General features: G+C 46.7%; 1 protein-coding gene across 2 annotated transcripts in view; it reads right to left on the minus strand.

Annotated features, from left to right (window-relative positions):
* The window catches only part of TCERG1 (transcription elongation regulator 1), a 95,003-nt gene that overhangs the window by 67,627 nt on the left and 8,187 nt on the right, over positions 1–19,189 (minus strand). The window contains exons 2-6 of one of the 2 annotated variants that reach the window (XM_044280741.1): positions 16,772–17,006; positions 16,009–16,197; positions 14,887–15,217; positions 13,977–14,216; positions 7,003–7,065 (exon numbers count right to left, since the gene is read on the minus strand). In XM_044280741.1, coding sequence (XP_044136676.1) covers positions 7,003–7,065; positions 13,977–14,216; positions 14,887–15,217; positions 16,009–16,197; positions 16,772–17,006 — 1,058 coding nt within the window. The remainder of the gene's footprint in view (positions 1–7,002; positions 7,066–13,976; positions 14,217–14,886; positions 15,218–16,008; positions 16,198–16,771; positions 17,007–19,189) is intronic. The other variant, XM_044280742.1, reaches the window with a different exon arrangement.

A 19,189-nucleotide genomic window follows, 5' to 3' on the forward strand; every position in this document is an offset into this window, starting at 1 on the left:
AACTCAGGCGTTGCACAAGCAGTAGGAGAAGGAGCAAGAAAAAATCATGGAAACCATCGGACCAAGCCATAAGGTCCAACCAGAAACAGAAAAACTGAACTAAAGACCCCTCCTGCAACAGGAATAATGGGTGGGAGCTGTGTCCCCCAATGGAAAAGACGAGAAAAAGATTTTACAGGTGAGTTTCACAAAAATCTCCTTTTCTCGTGCTTTTTTCCATTGGGGGACACAGACCATGGGACGTCCAAAAGCAGTCCATGGGGTGGGAAAAAATATCAGCACCGCCAGGAGGAACGCCCCAACGGTCAAACAGGAACCACAGCCTGCAAAACCCTGCGGCCAAAGCCGCATCAGCCGAAGCCAGTGAATGCAACTGACAAAAATTTGCAAAGGTATGCAAGGACGACCAGGTGGCCGCCGTACACAGCTGAGACGCAGAGGCACGACTGCGTCTTGCCCAGGAAGCCCCCTCCGCCCCAATGGAGTGAGCGGCAATTCTAGCCGGGGGAACTCCACCACAAGCGTGACAAGCCGCGGAAATAGCCAAGCAGATCCAGAGCGCCAAGAACGGCGGACGGAAGCAGTAGCCGCGAGACACACCTTCAGGACCCGTACAACATCCAGGGAATGCAGAGTGCGTTCCTTGGGGTTAGCCGGAGAAGGACAAAAGGAAGGCAGGACAAGATCCTCATCAAGGCGGAAGGGAGAGACCACCCTGGGCAAAAAGAAGGGGACTGGACGGAGCACAACTTAATCCTGGAGGAAAACCATTAAGGCTCCTGACAGGAAAGAGCGGCCAGCTTCGACACCAGTCTGACCTAAAAGCTCGTGATGGGACGTGAACTCACAGCCACTGCATAATAGCCCAGAACTTTAATCACTACGCTATGTAGCTGTATCAGAAGCTATGGTCACAAGGAAGTCCAGATGAGAACAGTCAGAGAGACCCTCCTCAAAGGCTCGAAGGGAGCCGACTGCAGAGCGCGCAGAACCAAATTGAGATCCCAAGGAGACAAAGGGGGAACATACGGGGAACCGAATGCGCCACCCCCGAAGAAAGGTCACCACCGGACCCTTAAGAGCAAGGGACCTCTGACGGCCCGCGCCGAAACCTGACCTTACAGGGAACTAAGCGACAGTCCCTGCACAAGCCCAGACTGAAGAAAAGACAGTACCATCAAGATGGAAAACCGAAGGGGGGGGAACCCCGAACCCTCAAAAAAGGATAGGAAGGCCATCCAGGTACGATAGTAAATCCGGGAGGAAGAAGACTTCCCCGGACTGATCATGGTCCTAACCACTGAATCCGAGAACCCCATCTTTATCAGGATGGCGGTTTCAACAGTCACGCCGGTAAACGAAGAGACCGCAAATTCCGGCGGAAGAACGGGCCCTGAGACAGTAAGTCCTGTCCGTCGGGAAGAGGCCATGGGGCGTCCGCCAGCAACCGAGCCACGTCCGAAAAACCACGCGCGGCGAGGCCACTCTGGGGTGATGAAAACGGTCGGAGTCCCTTCCGCCTCGAACTGGCGTAGACCCTTTGGCAGGAGAGGAAAACAGAGGAGGCTGAAGTCCTGCCACGGAGACACCTGCGCATCCATCCGTACGCCTCCGGATCACGGGCGCGAGCCAGGACCACTGGGATCTTGTTGTTGAACCCGGACGCCATTAAGTCCACATCCGGACGGTCCCATCTGTGGCAGATTTCTTCGAACCCTTCTGGATGCAGAGACCACTCGCTTGGATCCACCGTGTTGTGGCTTAGAAAGTCCGCTGTCCAGTTGTCCATTCCTGGAATGCAAACTGCTGACAACACCGGAACGTGAGTCTCCGCCCACGTCAGAATTCACTTCACCTCCTGCATCACCATCCGGCTGCGGGTCCCGTCCTGATGGTCGATATAGGCCACGGCCGCGGCATTGCCCGTTTGAACCCGCACTGGGAGGCCCGCAAGGAGAGAGGTCCAATAGGAGAGAGAGAGCGGAAAAAATCGCCCTCAATTCCAGAAAGTTGATTGGAAGGCGAGACTCTGCCGCCGGCCAAATTCCTTGAACCGTGCGAGACTGGAAAACGCCCCCCCAACCCAGGATGCTGGCATCGGTGGCGGCGATCGTCCAGGAGAATGCGAGAAAGGAACTCCCCGACCTCAGGTTCTTTGGGAACAGCCACCAAGGGAGAACTGCCCGAACCCGCTGAAAGGTAAAGGATCTCCTGTTGCGCCAGGCGAGTGTGAAACTGGGCATATGGAAAGGCCTCGAAAGAGGCTACCATAAGACCCAGGACCTGCAAGTATTCCCGAATGGAGAGGCACGGGGAGCGCAGCAGATGCGACACTGCCCCCTGGACCTGGGAGGACTTGAAGGCTGGTAGAATACTTTGGCAGCCGAGGTGTCCAAAATCACCCTCCGGAAGGAGAGCCTCTGGGACGGGAAGAGGCAGGAGTTTGGGAAAGTTACCAGGCAGCCGAACCGTTCCAGGGTCTGAACAGTGATCCGGACGCTGTCCGTGGTCTGCGGTAGAGAGGGGGGCCTCTATCCGGATATCGTCCCGACAGGGCAGCAAAGGAATGCCCCTGGTACGAAGAAGCGCCATGAGCGGTCCAGGACCGTGGCAAGGACCCGCGGGGTGGTCGCCAACCCGAAGGAAGGGCGACAAACTGACAGTGTCGACCCATAATGGCGAAGCGCAGGAATCGATGGTGGGATTTCGCAATCGGGACATGTGATAGGCCTAGGAGCAGCAGGGCGGGCTGACTGGGCCCTCTAGTGCCGGGAAGGCTGGTGCAAAGGAAGGCCTCTTTGCGGGCGACCTGAGACCCCCGGCGGAGGAAGCAGGCGACGGCCTACCAGATGAGAAACGGCAAAAGGCATGCAGAGACGAACTCGTCCAGCTGATCCCCACAAGGCCTGGAAACCCCAAAGGGGAGATTAGCAAGGGAACGCTTGGTGGAGGCGTCAGCGTCCCACACCTTCAATCAGATCTCTTCGCGCTGAGTGACAGAGATGGCCAACCTGCGGGCAAAGAGGGAAACAATGTCCCTAGAAGCTTCGCAAAGAATGTTAGAAGCCTGAGACATCTGGAGAACCAACTCCAGTGTGTTAGTAGCCGCATCTCGTACCGCCAGTTCCTGGTGGTGGTGTTGTAACCACACCGAGAGAGCACTGGCTACCCCTGCTGAGTGAAAGGTAGGTCACAGGGACGCGCTGCCAGCGAAAAAAGGACCTGGAAGAGAGTCTATGCGTCTGTCTACAGCATCCTGGAAAGAGGAACTGACTAAGACAGGAAGGGCCACATAATTGGCTAATCCGGCCACCGGAGGATCCACCTTAGGGGGAGGAGACACCTCTCCTCGCCGTCAGCAGGGAAAGGAAAGTATATTCATGCGCTGGGTGGTCGAGAACCTTATTAAGACCACCCCAGGCCCTGGACATGACCGCGGAAAAATCCCTCATGGACCGGGAACATGGTAGTCTCCGACTGCCTGGACGGAAAAAGGGGGAACTCCTGACCAGTGGAAGGAGGAGAATCCCCTTGGAGAATAAAGGTGTCTCGGACAGTCACCACTAAGTCAGCCACCCTGGTGGAGAGCTTAGGCGAGGGGTCCCGCTCCATGACCTAATCAGAGCCGGAAATTCTCCTTCAGACTTGCGCTCCCTAAGGGAGGGGAGAGTCGCCCGAACGCGCCTCTAGACGAGGGGGGGGGGAGAGCCAGAGCCATCCGAGGAGGGATGCTGCTGCTCACGCTCCCTGTTAGTATTCGGGCGTCTTCTGTGGAAAACCACTTAGAGAGGTGGTTGGCGTCACAGGATTTGAAAATGCCCTATAGTCCAAAAAGGACGTGGCTCGTCCGAGCCGGATAATTCTCCTTCGGAGTACTCTCCCTAGGGAGGGGGAAGAGCAGTCCGCAAGCGCCACCGGCGAGGTGAGGGGGGTGGAGAGACAGAGACATCCGAGGTGGGATGCTGCCGCTCACGCTGCCTCTTCGTAGTCAGTCACCCACTGTGGGGACCACTGAGAGAGATGGAGTCGTTAGCGCCACAGGATTAAAGGACATGGTTGCCTTGGTGACTAAGACCAATTTAGCGGCCGCGCTGGACATGGCAGATGCCCAAGCGGGGACCGCAGGCCCCCAGGGACGTGGAGGAGGGGTGGAGGAGGGGGGTAAGGCAGGGATGCAGGCAATACTTATCTGCTCCTGCAGAACTTCTCCCTCGACTCCAGGACCAGCAGGGATGCACCTCATCAGGCTTCTGACTCCTTGTCCAGGAGTGCAGTGTTCTGGTGGAGGGTGGCAGCAGGAGACCCAGTAGCTGGTGGGATACCGGAGCTGCAGGTCGAGCCCGGATCCACTTGTCTTCTTTGGGGGGCAATGGAGGCAGCCAGGCAGCGTCCAAGGACGGCAGCGGGCATTCCACGGGGGACCAGGAAGGCGCCATGCCGACCTGTGTCCCCATCTAGAATAATATAAACAATTTTTGAAGGCTGAAAGGGGCTTTGAACTCAGAAAGCCTGGACATGGGGCAACAGCAGCAGTACCACTGAGCTACCAGCTTGCCTGGCACAAAACGGAGTAGAGTGATGAGGAGCTGCACGGCCATGAGCAAACAGAGTCTCCGGTGTAAGGAGAGTCAGAGCGGCATGCCGAGGCTCCGCCTCCCCTAACGCGTCATTATGGCGCGAAAAAAGCGCGCGAAAATAAGCGCGCGCACGAAAAATAAGCGCGCGCGCGAAAATATGCGCGAGCGCGAAAATATGCGCGAAAATAAGCGCACCACGTGGAGGAGCGGCCTGCCGGCGGGCGCTGAGGGAGCGCAGCAGCCAAGGCCCGACGAGAGAAGCGCTGAAGCCCACAGTTTAAGGGGAAGAGATGCCAGTACTCCAGTGCCAAAATGAAGAAAGTGCCCCATCAGGATCCTTCTTCAAGCTCACCCAGGCAGCCACAGACAAATAGACACAGAGGGAGGGGGAGGGATTGTGCAACACTTATCTGCTCAGCATGCTCCCTCGATGTCCAGACCAGCAGGGATGCGCCTCTTCAGACTTCTGACTCCAATCCAGGAGAACAGTGCTCTGGAGGAGGGTAGGCAGCAGGCGTCCCAGCAGCTGGTGGGATGCCGGAGCTAACAGGTCGAGCCCGGATCCACTTATCTTCTTGGGGGGAAATGGAGGCAGCCAGGCAACGTCCCAAAGACGGCGGCGGGCACTCCACGGGGGACCAGGAAGGCGCCATGCCGACCTGTGTCCCCATCTAGAATAAAAATAACAAAAAGGAGTAGAATCAGAGAGTGTCAACCTCCTTCACCAGACACTAAGCAAAGACTGAGTTCCTCCTGGTGGAGTCTGGGGGTATAGCCCGAGGAGGAGGAGCTCTTTCATTTGCATAGTGTCCCTCCTACTAATACCTCTAAGCTATACCCATGGTCTGTGTCCCCCAATGGAAAAAAGCACGAGAAAATTGGTTACTAAATATTAGATATTAATATACACAGTATACAAAGACACTTGCAATTTGTGAGGTTTTTAATCTGAAGAAACGGCTTTGACTAGAAGGAACACCATCAAATCAGTTTTCTGTATGTTTGCTAGGATTGCCACATGGAATATCTTTGTTCTAGCTGGTAATGGGCTACTTTCACTGGCGTTTCTGGGTCCGCCTCTGAGATCCGTTCAGGGCTCTCACAAGCGGTCCAAAACAGATCAGTTCAGCCCCAATGCATTCTGAAAGGATAAGGATCCGCTCAGAATGCATCAGTTTGCCTCCGTTCAGCCTCCATTCCGCTCTAGAGGCGGACACCAAAACGTTGCTTGCAGCGTTTTGATGTCTGCCTGACGATGCAGAGCCAAACGGATCTGTCCTGACTTACAATGTAAGTCAATATGGTGCAATTGAAAACGGATCCGCCTCCCATTGGCTTTCAATGTAAGTCAAAACAGATCCGTTTGCATTATCATGAACCCCAAAAAAATGTTTGTTCATAGTAATGCAAACTGATCCGTTCTGAACGGATACAATCGTTTGCGTTATAGGTGCGGATCCGTCTGTGCAGATACCAGACAGATCCGCACCTAACACAGGTGTGAAAGTAGCCTTAGATGGCCCTTTACTATTAGAATGTACTTGCCTACTTCATCTGAACGGTTCCGAGCTGTGCCTAGGCCAGCTGATCAATGAACTTACGGCCATTGGCCTGGGAAGAGCCCATGATGCTCACCAAGAACCAGTCTCTTCAAACAGCCGATCAGTAGGGATTCTGGGAGTAGGACCCCCACCGATCAGATACTGATGACCTTTCCTCTGGATAGGTTATCAGTATTAAACCTTCAGACAACCCCTTGACGGTCAACCTTGTGTAGTCCATGTGTTTGATATTGCGATCACACTGTCTTACATCAGCCCCCAACTTCTCAGTAGCATACACTTGGTAGGCAAGTCAGATGTAGGTTGTCATTTGTACTGACATTTAGACTATGGGATATGATTTAGGTTCCTTATAAAAGTTAGATGGCAATGTCGTTGCATGTTTAAAACCCCACTAAGAGGATTAGTACACAACAAATCCTCAGTGCATTTCACAGGCACAACATTTTATACACGGGTCCATAAAAGAGGCACTCTTAAGGCCAAACCCACTTTCTAAATGAAATAATTTAAAATATGCCATTAAGAAGTGGCTCATTAAAACAATTTGAACACAACGACAATGGAGCTAGCAGATTATGAATCTGTTATTCATTTCAGAAAGTGGAATTATCCTTTAAAATCGACAAGCACACATACATGCAGGTAAGAGCCACAACACAAAGTAATACAAGATAACAAGCAGTGAGGAATAACAAAAATGCACGCTAAACCGTGCACGCCATCACATGTCTAGGTTCTAAGTCACTATACTGATGTGCTACGGGTGGGGGAAGGGTTACATTGGCCAACAAGGGCATTAAATGAACATCCACATTCACTACCATGCCAAACAAGAAACTAAAACATTAATGAAAAGTTACCGGTTTTGGTAGTAGCCACTGTCTTTACATACGGGCAGCTTACTATTTGCATCATTGCTACACCTGTAAAAGGGACATGCAAACAGATTTGAACATGACTATCACTGTCTGCTAGCAATGGGGCTGCACACTGCATACAATACATCAATAAAGAAACCTGAATGGAAATAAAGAATTGAAATTTTGTTTTTTGCATTGCAAAAATTGTGAAATTGCATTTTGTATCATCCCATGGAGGAAATCAGTCTTATGTGGATCATAATATATACCAGGTGCCAATGCAAATGACTAATAGGACCACCTTCTTGGCAGCTTTAGAGCACGTCACCAGTTTCGTAATGTACACTAACACGTGTAGAGGAGCCCGATTCAGAATCCTCTTCCACAAGCTCCCAACACGTATAGTCATACAATTACTAAAAACTGAGGTTTTATTCTACAAAAGAGTACTTTTACAATGTCAGGCAATACCATACAGGAACTAAGGACTGCAATCAAACATAAAAAGCCATAAGGCTATGGGGTCAAGCATCAAGTGCAATTACATAGGTTTCTGGAGGCTTAGTACACACCGGATGGTCCTTCTCCAAATTTCTTAAATCATCTAGATAACTGACCTCATAAAAAAATAAGAGAAAAATGACACTCTGCAAAAATGATGGTCAGGAATATATAAATTATATAAGTGAGGTCTAGCAAAAGAAAAATGCTATTTCCACATATACCCAGTACTGCTCTTGCCCCTTTGTTTACATGCAGCTGCAGAGCTGTGAGGGCGTGTAACAACATTCTGTGAAGTTCTTCTCATGACTATTTGGGGGTGTCAGCTAAGACCGACTTTCCCCTCCCCTGCCCCGATTGTCTTTGTTGCCATCTTCTCATGCTGCAGCTCTTCCAAATAGTCCCTGACCTCACACAGACATTTTTTCTTCTGGTTTCTCTCTTGGCCATTTACATCTTGCTCCTTCTTCCATTTATACAGGCAAAGTATTTCACCAGTTACAGTGCAGTTAACCATTCCCCCACCCGCCTGTTAGCTTTCACTGTGACGTGAATTCCTCTTCTGCTTATTGGGTTATGAAAGCTAATGCTGAGCCATTCTGCCTCCAATAACATGCAGAGGGCATGGCTTCAAGCTCTGCCCACTTTATGGACATCAGTGCTGATGTTTCTATGAGACATATACACTAGCAGATGGCAAGCTAGCCTCTATGAGGATGCCTTCTGATAGGACTGGACATTTGACAGCTCTCACATTACGATGGATCAACCATGTGCGTTCCCCCAGAGAGACACAATTATGTAGGGGGGGGGGGGGGGGGCAGCCAGGGGCGGCCGTGCATGGATCTGGAGCATCATGGGTGTCGGGGAGCAGGCAAGTATAATCCATACAAGGGGCCCAGGCATTGAAAGTTTTTTTTATTTTTTATTCTGATAACCCCTTTAAGGATGAACTTTAAGAAGGTTTTAAAGTGTCACAGAATTTTCCCAAAACGTATGATATGTCATATCGACTACAAATGTTTTGATCAGAGGGTGCCGAGTCCCCTACCAATTGATAAAACGAGGTAAGGGAAGCACTCACATAGCACAATCTCTCCACTTATTGCTGGAGACTGGCTCAACAGAAAGTCTATTGGTCCACTTCAATTTAGTCTCCTGCGGTAAGGAGAGAGAGTGGGCTGTGTTCCTACGACACATCAAAAGTTTTTTAAAAGCTCAGTAACCCTTTAAAATGAGGTAAATACAACCTCAGGTGAACACCACATGATACATTACAATAGTTATTTAACAAAAACTAGGTAAAAATGCAACTGTGCGTGAAAAATTAAGTACACCCTTACTGCTTCCATAGTAATGAAGACCAATTTCAGGCTGTTCACTGCAGGAACCACGCTCCATGTGGAAGCCTGATTTTACCTACGGAACTCTGCTCCTTTGACTGCACGACATTATAATGACTTATGCTAGGTGCGGCTGATCAAATGATTTAGGCAGTTTGGAGCATTCATGAGTATGTTAACACAATGCTAAGGAGGAAAGACATTCTGATACTTAGTTTATAATGTCTGGACCCATGAAAGGTCCTCTTTAAAGGACCAGGCCATTTTTTGAAATTTGACATATGTCACTTTATGTCGTAATAACTTTGGAGCACTTTTACTTATCCAAGCCATTATGAGACGGTTTTCTCATGACACATTGAACTTCATGATAGTGGTAAATTTGAATTGACATATTTCACCTTTATTTATAAAAAATAAAATAAAAATTTACAGAAGATTAGAATTTTTCTGTTTAAAGACACATAGTAATACCTCATAAAATAGTTATAACTTTTTCCCATATCGCTACTTTATGTTGGCATCATTTTGTAAATGTAATTTCATATTTTTAGCAGGTTAGAAGGCTCAGATGCGGACCATAACATCGGTCATGTGCATGAGGCCTTATTCTGCAGTTTACACCCCATATGTGGTCAAACTGTAGTATGGCCACATGGCAGGAGTCAGAAGGGAAGGAGCGCCATATGGTTTTTGGAGGGCAAATTTTGCTGGAATGGTTTGAAAGCCATGTCACTAGACACTAAGACACCCCTACAGTGGAAACCCTATATCATTTTTTGATGGGTGCATTGAGTGCTTTGATCCCACAGGTGTTGACGAGAAATTAGAAACACATGACTGTGAAAATGAAAAATACATTTTTTTTCAACTAAAATGTTTGTTTAGCTTCATATTTTTTAGGTAGTTTAAGGTAAGAATAAAAAAAGTACCCCCCAATTTGTTAACAATTTTCTCCTGAATACAGCAATACCTCATATGTTGTCTTGGACTGCTGGGCTCACAAGAGAAGGGGCACCATAGCTTTTGGAGGGCAGATTCCACTGGAATAATTAGTATAAGGCACCATGTCGCATTTGAAGACTCCCTGATGCAACCCTACAGTAGAAACCCCCAAAATTGGCCTCATTATGGAAACTACAGCACCCATAGATTTTTTGACCCCACAGGCATTTCATTAAATTTGGCAACACTTGGCTGCGAAAATAAATTACATATTTTACAAGAAAATGTCGGTTTAGGTCAATTTTTTTCTCTCCAGTCACAGGAGAATAAGCACCCCAAATTTTGTTACCCATTTTCTCCTGAATGCAGCAACACCCCACATGTGAAAATAAATAGCTTTTTTGGAACATGGCAGGGCTCAGAAGTGAACAAGAACCATATGGCTTTTGGAGGGCAGCTTTCACACAGGAATCTTTTCTTTAAATTATCTTAATAGTTGACATTTTTGAATGCGGTGATGTTTATTTTTTAATTTTTATATGTAAAATTGGAAAAGGGAGGGTGATTTTTTAAACATTTTGCTTAATAACTTTTAGCCTCCTTTGGGGCTAGAACCTGGGATCTTTTGATTCCTTATCCTATTCACCCTAATAGAGATCGAGAGATCTATTAGGGCGAATGGAAATCTGACACGCTGCCTGCTGAGCCGTGCCTCCTGCAAAGCTTAGCAGGGAGGTTACAATGACAGCCCTGGGAAGCCTCAGTAGGCCCCAGGCTGTCGTGGTAACTGATCAGAGCCCGGCAATTTCACTGTGGGGGCTCTGATCGGAAGGCAGAGGGAGCTGCGTCCCTCTGCCTAACCTCACAGATACTGAGATTGCTGTTGAATGCGGCATCTGAGGGGCTAATTGACTGGTTTCCGCATAATATCCGATCCCAGTCATTGTGGCTGGGTGTCTTCTGTATTACATGGCACAAGCTCACCGCAGTAGCCCACTCCATAAAACTTCCTGCGCAGAATGCCGTACATGTACGGCACTGTGCATTAAAGGATTAATGTGAGACACATGGTGGTGTTTATTTTTAACCTCCATGTGCCTCATTAATAGTGACACCATCATTAACCCCATGTTGCCCATTTTATGAGGACATAATGGGGTCACTTGCTATTAATGTGATGCACATCGAGGTACTAAAGCAATACGACCATGTGCCTCACATTAATACATGCAAAGAAAATAAACCACATACCTACAGAACTGCAATAGCAATAACTCAGCTTAATATCTAAAAAAGCCAACCCCGGTATCATATCGGTATCTTATCGAATAGCCAACAATATTGAAAAAGTATCAAGACTTTGATACCTGGTGCAACCGTAGCAAGCCCTGACGCCTGTGTAAGGTATTGAGCGGCCTTCCAGCCGTCAGGTTACCACAGAGCGGAGCGCCCGAAGGGGTGCGGGAGGTTGCCCGTACCCTCCACAAACCCTGTGCATGCTGCTGGTCCTTAAGTAAAGGTCTGAAAGTCACCTACTGGTTATAGACCCGTCACCATAAAATGCAGTGCAATCTGACAGCACCATGTTGTACAGCAGGAGGAGCTGAGCAGATCAATATATATATTTATTTATGTGGGAAAAGATTCAGTAAAACCTGCAATTTATATATTTATATCTTAGTTGTTGTTGTTTTTTTGCAGCCCTGTGAATTGCTATCGGTACAGGGAGGAGGTGTTATCAGTTATTGATAGCATTGTGTGTATAAGTGTGCATAAGATATAGCTGTCAGACCCTGATAACACATCCTCACTGTACCAATAGGTATTCACAGAAAGTGGAAACAGCAAAGGTATAAATGTACAAATAACTGAATCTTTTCCTCCAAAAATATATCAATCTACTCAGCATCGCCTACTCTAACATGGTGCTGTCAGATTGCAATGCATTTTGTGGTGACAGGCCCTCTTAAGACCTTCTTTATTACAAAAAATTCAAAGAGGGTGTAATACATAGACAAACACACACGGACACAAAAAACAAAAACAAACACACAACACAACCCCAACCAGAGAGAAAAGGACTGATACAAAACTCTGTGTGCAGTTATGTCTTCTGCAGATATATAAATGATTACAGCTGTGGTCTAAGTAGAAACTGGGTCTTTCCACAAGAGGGCATAGAAATGCTTTCCCCACTGTCCTACAAAAATGCTCTCAGAGGCTACTTTTGAGTAATGTACCTCTTGGTGAGAGATGGTTGACTGCTAAACATGCTGGTACAACACACAAAGGCATTTTGCCCAGTTGATGAGTCACTGGAATGAGAAATTCAGGATGGTTGTGTCGGCAAATTGCCCGCCATTTAAGCCGTTCTAGCTATGTGTATATATATATATAATTTAATATAGTAATTCCCCAAAAAGTTTTACCAGGTGCCATCCCTTAAAAAGATTTAAAAAAAAAAAAACACCAGTGAAAAAGTGTACTTTATTCACTCATGCTTCTGCAAAGTTTCAGCTCCACTCAATGGAGCATGCACACACAAAGCTCCATAAGTATGCTGGACAAGATTAAAGTACCATCTCTACAACTCTGCCATCTGCAGTTGTTTTTAGGTACTACAATTCACAGTTAGGCTTTCCAGAAAACGTGTAATTGCTAGAGTTAAAAGCTACTGTATAAACTTGATTTTATGCCATCGGATCTGCTTCTTGCCCAGGCACAATCCCTAACATGACCTGCTACCCCCTCCATATCCACACAACCGTGTCCTGAACTGCTGTAATCTACTGCTGCATCACTTTCATTTGTACCTTAAATTTAATATTAATGCAAGTGGCTACATCAAGTTTAATGACTGGTTTTCATCTGGTATACTGTAGTTAAACCTTGCTAAGGGAGAGTTCACATCACTTATTTTTTCGTTCTTCTGATCAATCAGAACAGAAAAAACAAGATCCTGTTTAAAAAAAATTAAAATCGGATTCCTGTGCATCAGTTATGCAGTCCTTTTTTCTGTCTAAAAAACGGATCTCGGATAAAAACGGCTTAAACGGATGCCTACTGTTACTTAACCTTTTTTTCCTTATTTTTCTGTTCTTCTAACGGATCAGAAGAATGAAAAATAATGGTGATGTGAACCTGGCCTAACAGAAATGATCAGATATTATAGAAACCAAATACAGCCAACACTGCCAAACAGCTACTTCAAAGTCTGCATTCAGAGGTTTAAATGTATAATTTACACGTTTTACTGAATCTTTTGCCACAAAACTATATATCAATCTGCTCAGCTCCTCCTGCTCTATAACATGCAGTCTTTCTCTTTTCAAAAACCTTTCAAGTTCTCACAGCTGATCTTCTAACAAAACAGCATTATATACTATAATCAGCTTTGTAGGTAGACCTAACTCAATCCAATAGTTAAACAAAAACGATTACAGGCATCCTGAATGATAGTTTGGGGAATTTAAAGAGCCTCATAAGTGGAGAAAGATTAATTTTCTCCCAAAAGCCATATCACAACATTTCTTGTATTAACTTGTACTACTGATTTATGCAAAGTGAAGTGATGTCAGTGACCATTTCAAGTTACCAAGTGACTTCACCATTGATATGTTCACGGTTCCCTCTCAGCCTTTGACAATCCTCTGCTACAGGATATATCCTAGACAGCATTTATTTTCTCACTTCTGTTCCTCGCCCTACGAGGCTTGACGCTAACGTCAAAGTTTAACTAGAACTAACTTCACTAGCGTCTAAATTTATCAACCTTCCCTTTTTATTAGGTTTAAAACCACAATCGTTCCAGCTACTGCATGCTCCATCACCTCACGGATAGAGTACTCCATACCCATTACACTTTTTGGAAAGTACTGTGGGCAGACCAGCTCATCCTTCTTATTATCTTAATGCACATAACACTGCGGAATGGCGTGAGAAAACTTTGCCTTTTAGTCCTAGACTAGAACTTGATTGTAAGGGAACCTGGACATACTGGTACCTCTTTCTAGTTGCACCATTACACTACATATGGAGAGAAAGCCCTTGACTTTTTCCATAAGTCAGATATATATGGGACTTTTGAAATGAAAATAGCTGTCAAAGCAGATGATGATCTGTGCACTAAAGAATACAACTAGTGTACGCCAAGTAAAATGTAAAACCAATTTACTCATCCATTACCTGGTAGCGGTATGGGCATGCCAGGAAGGGGGACACGAAATGGTGGTACCATCACGGGAGGGAAAGCTGGAATGGCTGCCGTGGGCTGTTGCAAAGCATGAGAAAGAGTTGGTGGCAAAGTCTGTGATAATTGTTGAGAAAGAGTCTGAACTGAAGAGACTGTGGACAGAGAAGCCGCAACACTGACTGGAGATGTTGTAGTCACAGTAATACTTGGGGACTGATCTGGAGCAGATGAACCTATATAAAAGATAAACCATATACGCTCAATAAGTGTTGGCTTTTCACAAACTACATCATATGCATCTTTGCGAGATCAATAGAGTTTGTGCAAGAGAACTCAATTGTGTAAGTTCTAAAAGGCTAGAAAGGAACATTTTTGGAGCAGTTTTTTTTTCTCTTTGGTGGCTTTTTTGGGTCACACGATTTATCTATTTTTTACATCTAGACACGTCTATAAGAAAATGCATGAAAAATACCTAGATCATGCTGCATTTTGAAAAATAAGGCCTTGCACACAAAAAAAGATGTTGGAAAAAACCTAGCCTAACAGACAAGCTCTCTTCAGTGTACCTCCTCCCCTGCAGCTGCCAAAATCTCACACTGCGCAGCACAGTCTGCAGCTTTTCAATCAGTATAGGTGTGCGGAGACTGAGGGGAGCTCATGAATACTGTGACTCAGCCTTCTCAATCGTTATCTGGACTCAAAATGTTAATTATAATATAAAGCAGAAAAACGTAACAAACTGATTATACAGCCATTCTATAAATCAATTTTTAAAAGTAGGCACACCAGTTTAATAATGTATGTGGTTTGGATTCGGGTGCCAGATCCTATTTAAATTGTAAAAAAATGAAGTCCTGCAGGTGTAGGTAAAAGCAAGATCTTTAAAGTCAAAGTCATACTTACTAGGAACAACCTGTGAGACAGATGTCGATGTGCTAGTACTCGTTGTAGAAGACTGACTAGATGAAGTTGCGGATGAAGATACCATTAAGGTTGAACTACTTGTAGTTGGAGAGGCACCTGAAATGACCTGTGCATTAGTTGCCTGGGTCTGCACTTGGCCTTGTCCCTGAACTTGTGCTGCTTGAGCCTGAGCCACTTGTGCCTGGACTACTTGCGCTTGGGTCTGTACTTGAGATGTCATCATTGGAGTCAGTTCCGACTGCTGGATGACTTTCACACCATCGGGCTTAGTCCATGAAGATTCACGGGTACGAGCATTGTAGAAATAGGCCTAAAAAAAAATAATATATATATATAAGAATGATAAATACAAGCAACACATAGAATATGAGGATGTAAAATAAATTTAGCATTGCGCTGAGAAATAGGATGTAATGCGGTGATTACAAACAGACTTTTTGTTAAGATAACTGCATAAGCCATATTAACCCTAACAGATACCTACAGCTTCTCTGCTTTACTCTAAATTGTTATAATTTAACCTTAATTTACATGGTCCAACTTTAGGCTCCTTTCACACTAGCGTTCGCTGGTCCGCTCGTGAGCTCCGTTTGAAGGAGCTCACGAGCGGACCCGAACGCAGCCGTCCAGCCCTGATGCAGTCTGAATGGAGCGGATCCGCTCAGACTGCATCAGTCTGGCGGCGTTCAGCCTCCGCTCCGCTCGCCTCCGCACGGACAGCTGAACGCTGCTTGCAGCGTTCGGGTGTCCGCCTGGCCGTGCGGATCCGTCCAGACTTACAATGTAAGTCAATGGGGACGGATCCGTTTGAAGATGCCACAATGTGGCTCAATCTTCAAGCGGATCCGTCCCCCATTGACTTTACATTGAAAGTCTGGACGGATCCGTCCGAGGCTATTTTCACACTTAGCTTTTTTTTGCCATTTTAATGCAGACGGATCCGTTCTGAACAGAGCCTCCGTCTGCATTATTATGCGCGGATCCGTTCAGAACGGATCCGCTGAACGCTAGTGTGAAAGTAGCCTTATTAAGTAATTCAAAGAAATAGAAACGTGGTGCTCACCAGTCATGGTACTTATATGTTGTACATAGTCTACTCACCTTTCCATCTGGGGTCTTGTTCTCCACCCAGATTTCCTCATTTGGAGGCAAAGTTGGAGCTTGTGTAGGAGCAGTGTTTGGACTGGGATTAGATACAGTAGCAGGAGAAGACACCGGAGGCATTCCAGGTGGGAAAAGCATTCCAGGAGGTGGCATACTTCCAATATGTGGGGGCATGAAGGGAGGTCGCTGGGTACCAGAAACAGAAAACATTACAAAATAGTTTAAAATTATTATTATTTTTTTAACTGTTCAGTCTGCTCAAAGCTAGTTCTAGTGCTGTGTGGACAAGTCCAACATGATTTGGATGCTTCCTACCTGTTTGTATGGGTTTGCTCACACACTGAAGAACATAAACTTATAAAAGGGACTACAGATACCTAAGAGACTTAAGTTACCCATACTCATTATCCTAGAGTGTCGGGTTTGGCCAACCCTCCTGACAAATTAATATTTTCACCCAATCCTTTTGTTCTCCTGGGAAATAAGCCATCAGCTTTTTGTGTGTGTGTATGGGGAAGCCAGGAGGGGGTTGGGAGAGATAGCTGGCGGCTATTAAATATGTATAGGCAGCTTAAGGCAAAATAACTTATTGTGTAAATTAAGAACTGTAAAATCGTGGTGCCATATGAGTAGTAATTAAAAAGCCTACCTGCATAACCAAAGGCAGCTGATGATAAAATGGAATTAACGCAAGAAACTGAATTTATCAACTTGAAATGCATTTGCCATTAGAAAAATGGAACTGAAGTAAAATCTTTACCTGAAGATGGGGAGGACCCATCGGAGGAGGAATACCACTCGGTGGTGGGATTGGTGGCATACTTGGGTCAAAGGGAGGTCTCCCAAATGGGGGACGTGGAGGTGGTGGAGGTCCACGCATCATGCCAAAAGGAGGAGGGGGGCGCAAAAGCGGAGGAGGACCCCTCAAAACAGCAGCTGGTGGTGGCGTAGGGCCACGAAACCGTAACGCAGGCTGTTGCTGCTGCTGTGCCATCCTGGAAAAAAATATCAAGAGACCATTCATTCAGTATCCAACAGATATTTAATATTCTTTATATGATTTGGTTTCTAAGTTTTTACAAAGGCCCCAACATTTTTAAGCCTGGAGCCCTGCTACACGGATAAGCATTTAGTCCAGTGTAACTGCCGACACCCGTCACTGCCAACATCCAGTGTAACTGCCGACACCCGTCACTGCCAACATCCAGTGTAACTGCCGACACCCGTCACTGCCAACATCCAGTGTAACTGCAGACACCCGTCACTGCCAACATCCAGTGTAACTGCAGACACCCGTCACTGCCAACATCCAGTGTAACTGCAGACACCCGTCACTGCCAACATCCAGTGTAACTGCAGACACCCGTCACTGCCAACATCCAGTGTAACTGCAGACACCCGTCACTGCCAACATCCAGTGTAACTGCAGACACCCGTCACTGCCAACATCCAGTGTAACTGCAGACACCCGTCACTGCCAACATCCAGTGTAACTGCAGACACCCGTCACTGCCAACATCCAGTGTAACTGCAGACACCCGTCACTGCCAACATCCAGTGTAACTGCAGACACCCGTCACTGCCAACATCCAGTGTAACTGCAGACACCCGTCACTGCCAACATCTGGTGAATTCTTTGATGTGGCTCTGTCAACAATCTCCTTATTAAATGCTTTTATTTCTTGTAAACTAACGAAGATTTAATATGGTGACCAAATATATCTACATTTTTAAGAATAAGAGCCCAAGGTGACCAGTTGATTACTTTTTAACTTTACAATGAAGCCCTGCGTTAAAACCACTGTCAGGTAAAGCGAATACCATTGATTTGGACAATGGAACTTGTTGAGTGCTGTGTGTGTATCACTCACTTTTTAAAGCTGAAGTGTTGGAAGCAGGAAAAAGGGCAAGGAACTGAGTGACAGTCAAGGGACAAACTGCGACACGTAGATAACTGGGTCAGAGCATCTCTAATATGGCAGCTCAGCAGGTTTTCCCAGTATGCAGTGGTTAGCACCTACCAAAAGTGGTCCAATGACCCAGCAGCAGGGACATGGGTGTCCAAGACTCAAAGCATTTGTGAAGTGAAGGCGATCCCACAGAAAAGCTCCTGTAGCACAAATTGCTGAAAATCAGAATAAAACCATATTCCCATTCCTCAGCAATCATGTACCACTAGTGCACCCGCCACTGCTGAGGCCACTAAATGGTTGGCAGTGTCCATGTCATCACTAACCGACTGGCAGGGAGTGGAGAAGCTCTGCTGTAACATGGGCACTGAAAAGGCTTTTCTTTGCAGTGGTTTTGAACACTGTCCAGCCGACTTCTTGAACGTTATTGGATGTCAGACAACCCCTTTAATGCGGTCTATGATGTAGGGTTGTTGCGGGTATCGAAATTTCGATACCCAATTGACACTTTTGTCCCGGTATCGATACAATTCCGGGATTTCCATTTTTTCGATACTGGGCTGCATCACAGAACATGGAGCGCACTGCGGTCAGTGCGCTTATGTTCCCTCAGCAGCACAGGGGAGAAGGAAGCAGTGTCTCCCTCCCCCCTGTGCCGCTGCCACCAATGAGGAGAGAGGGGCGGGCACACTGCGCCACTAATGATAGCAGGACTTTTCATGGGCCCGGACTTTAAAGGGAACCTGTCACCAGTTTTATGGTGTCCTAACTAAGGGCAACATAAATAAGTGACTGATTCTCTTAGGGTACTTTCACACTTGCGGCAGCACGGATCCGACAGGCTGTTCACCCTGTCGGATCAGTCCTTCCGCTGTTTCGCTCCAGCGCAATACGGCAGTGCACAGCGAAAGGCCGCCGGACTAAAAGTCCTGCATGTCCGACTTTTTAGTCCGGCGGCCTCTGACCAAGAACTGGCGTACTGCGCCGGAGAGCCGCCCCTGTCCCTTTTATAGTCAATGGGGACAGAGCGGCGGTCTGGCGGCACGGCGAAACAGCGGAAGGACGGATCTGACAGGGTGAACAGCCTGTCAGATCCGTCCTGCCGCAAAATGCCGGGTCACTTTCTTTAGTTGACCCAGTCAATCTGCCAGCATCTTGTATTGAAAAGCTCCAGCTGATAATGATAAATACTGACTCTCCCCACCTACCTGCTGCCGCTGGACTCAAATCAGCTCATTAGCATGCAGAATCTTTGTGTGTATATTATG

This window comes from Bufo gargarizans, chromosome 2 (genome assembly GCF_014858855.1).
Source record: "Bufo gargarizans isolate SCDJY-AF-19 chromosome 2, ASM1485885v1, whole genome shotgun sequence".
NCBI classification, from domain to species: Eukaryota; Metazoa; Chordata; class Amphibia; order Anura; family Bufonidae; genus Bufo; species Bufo gargarizans.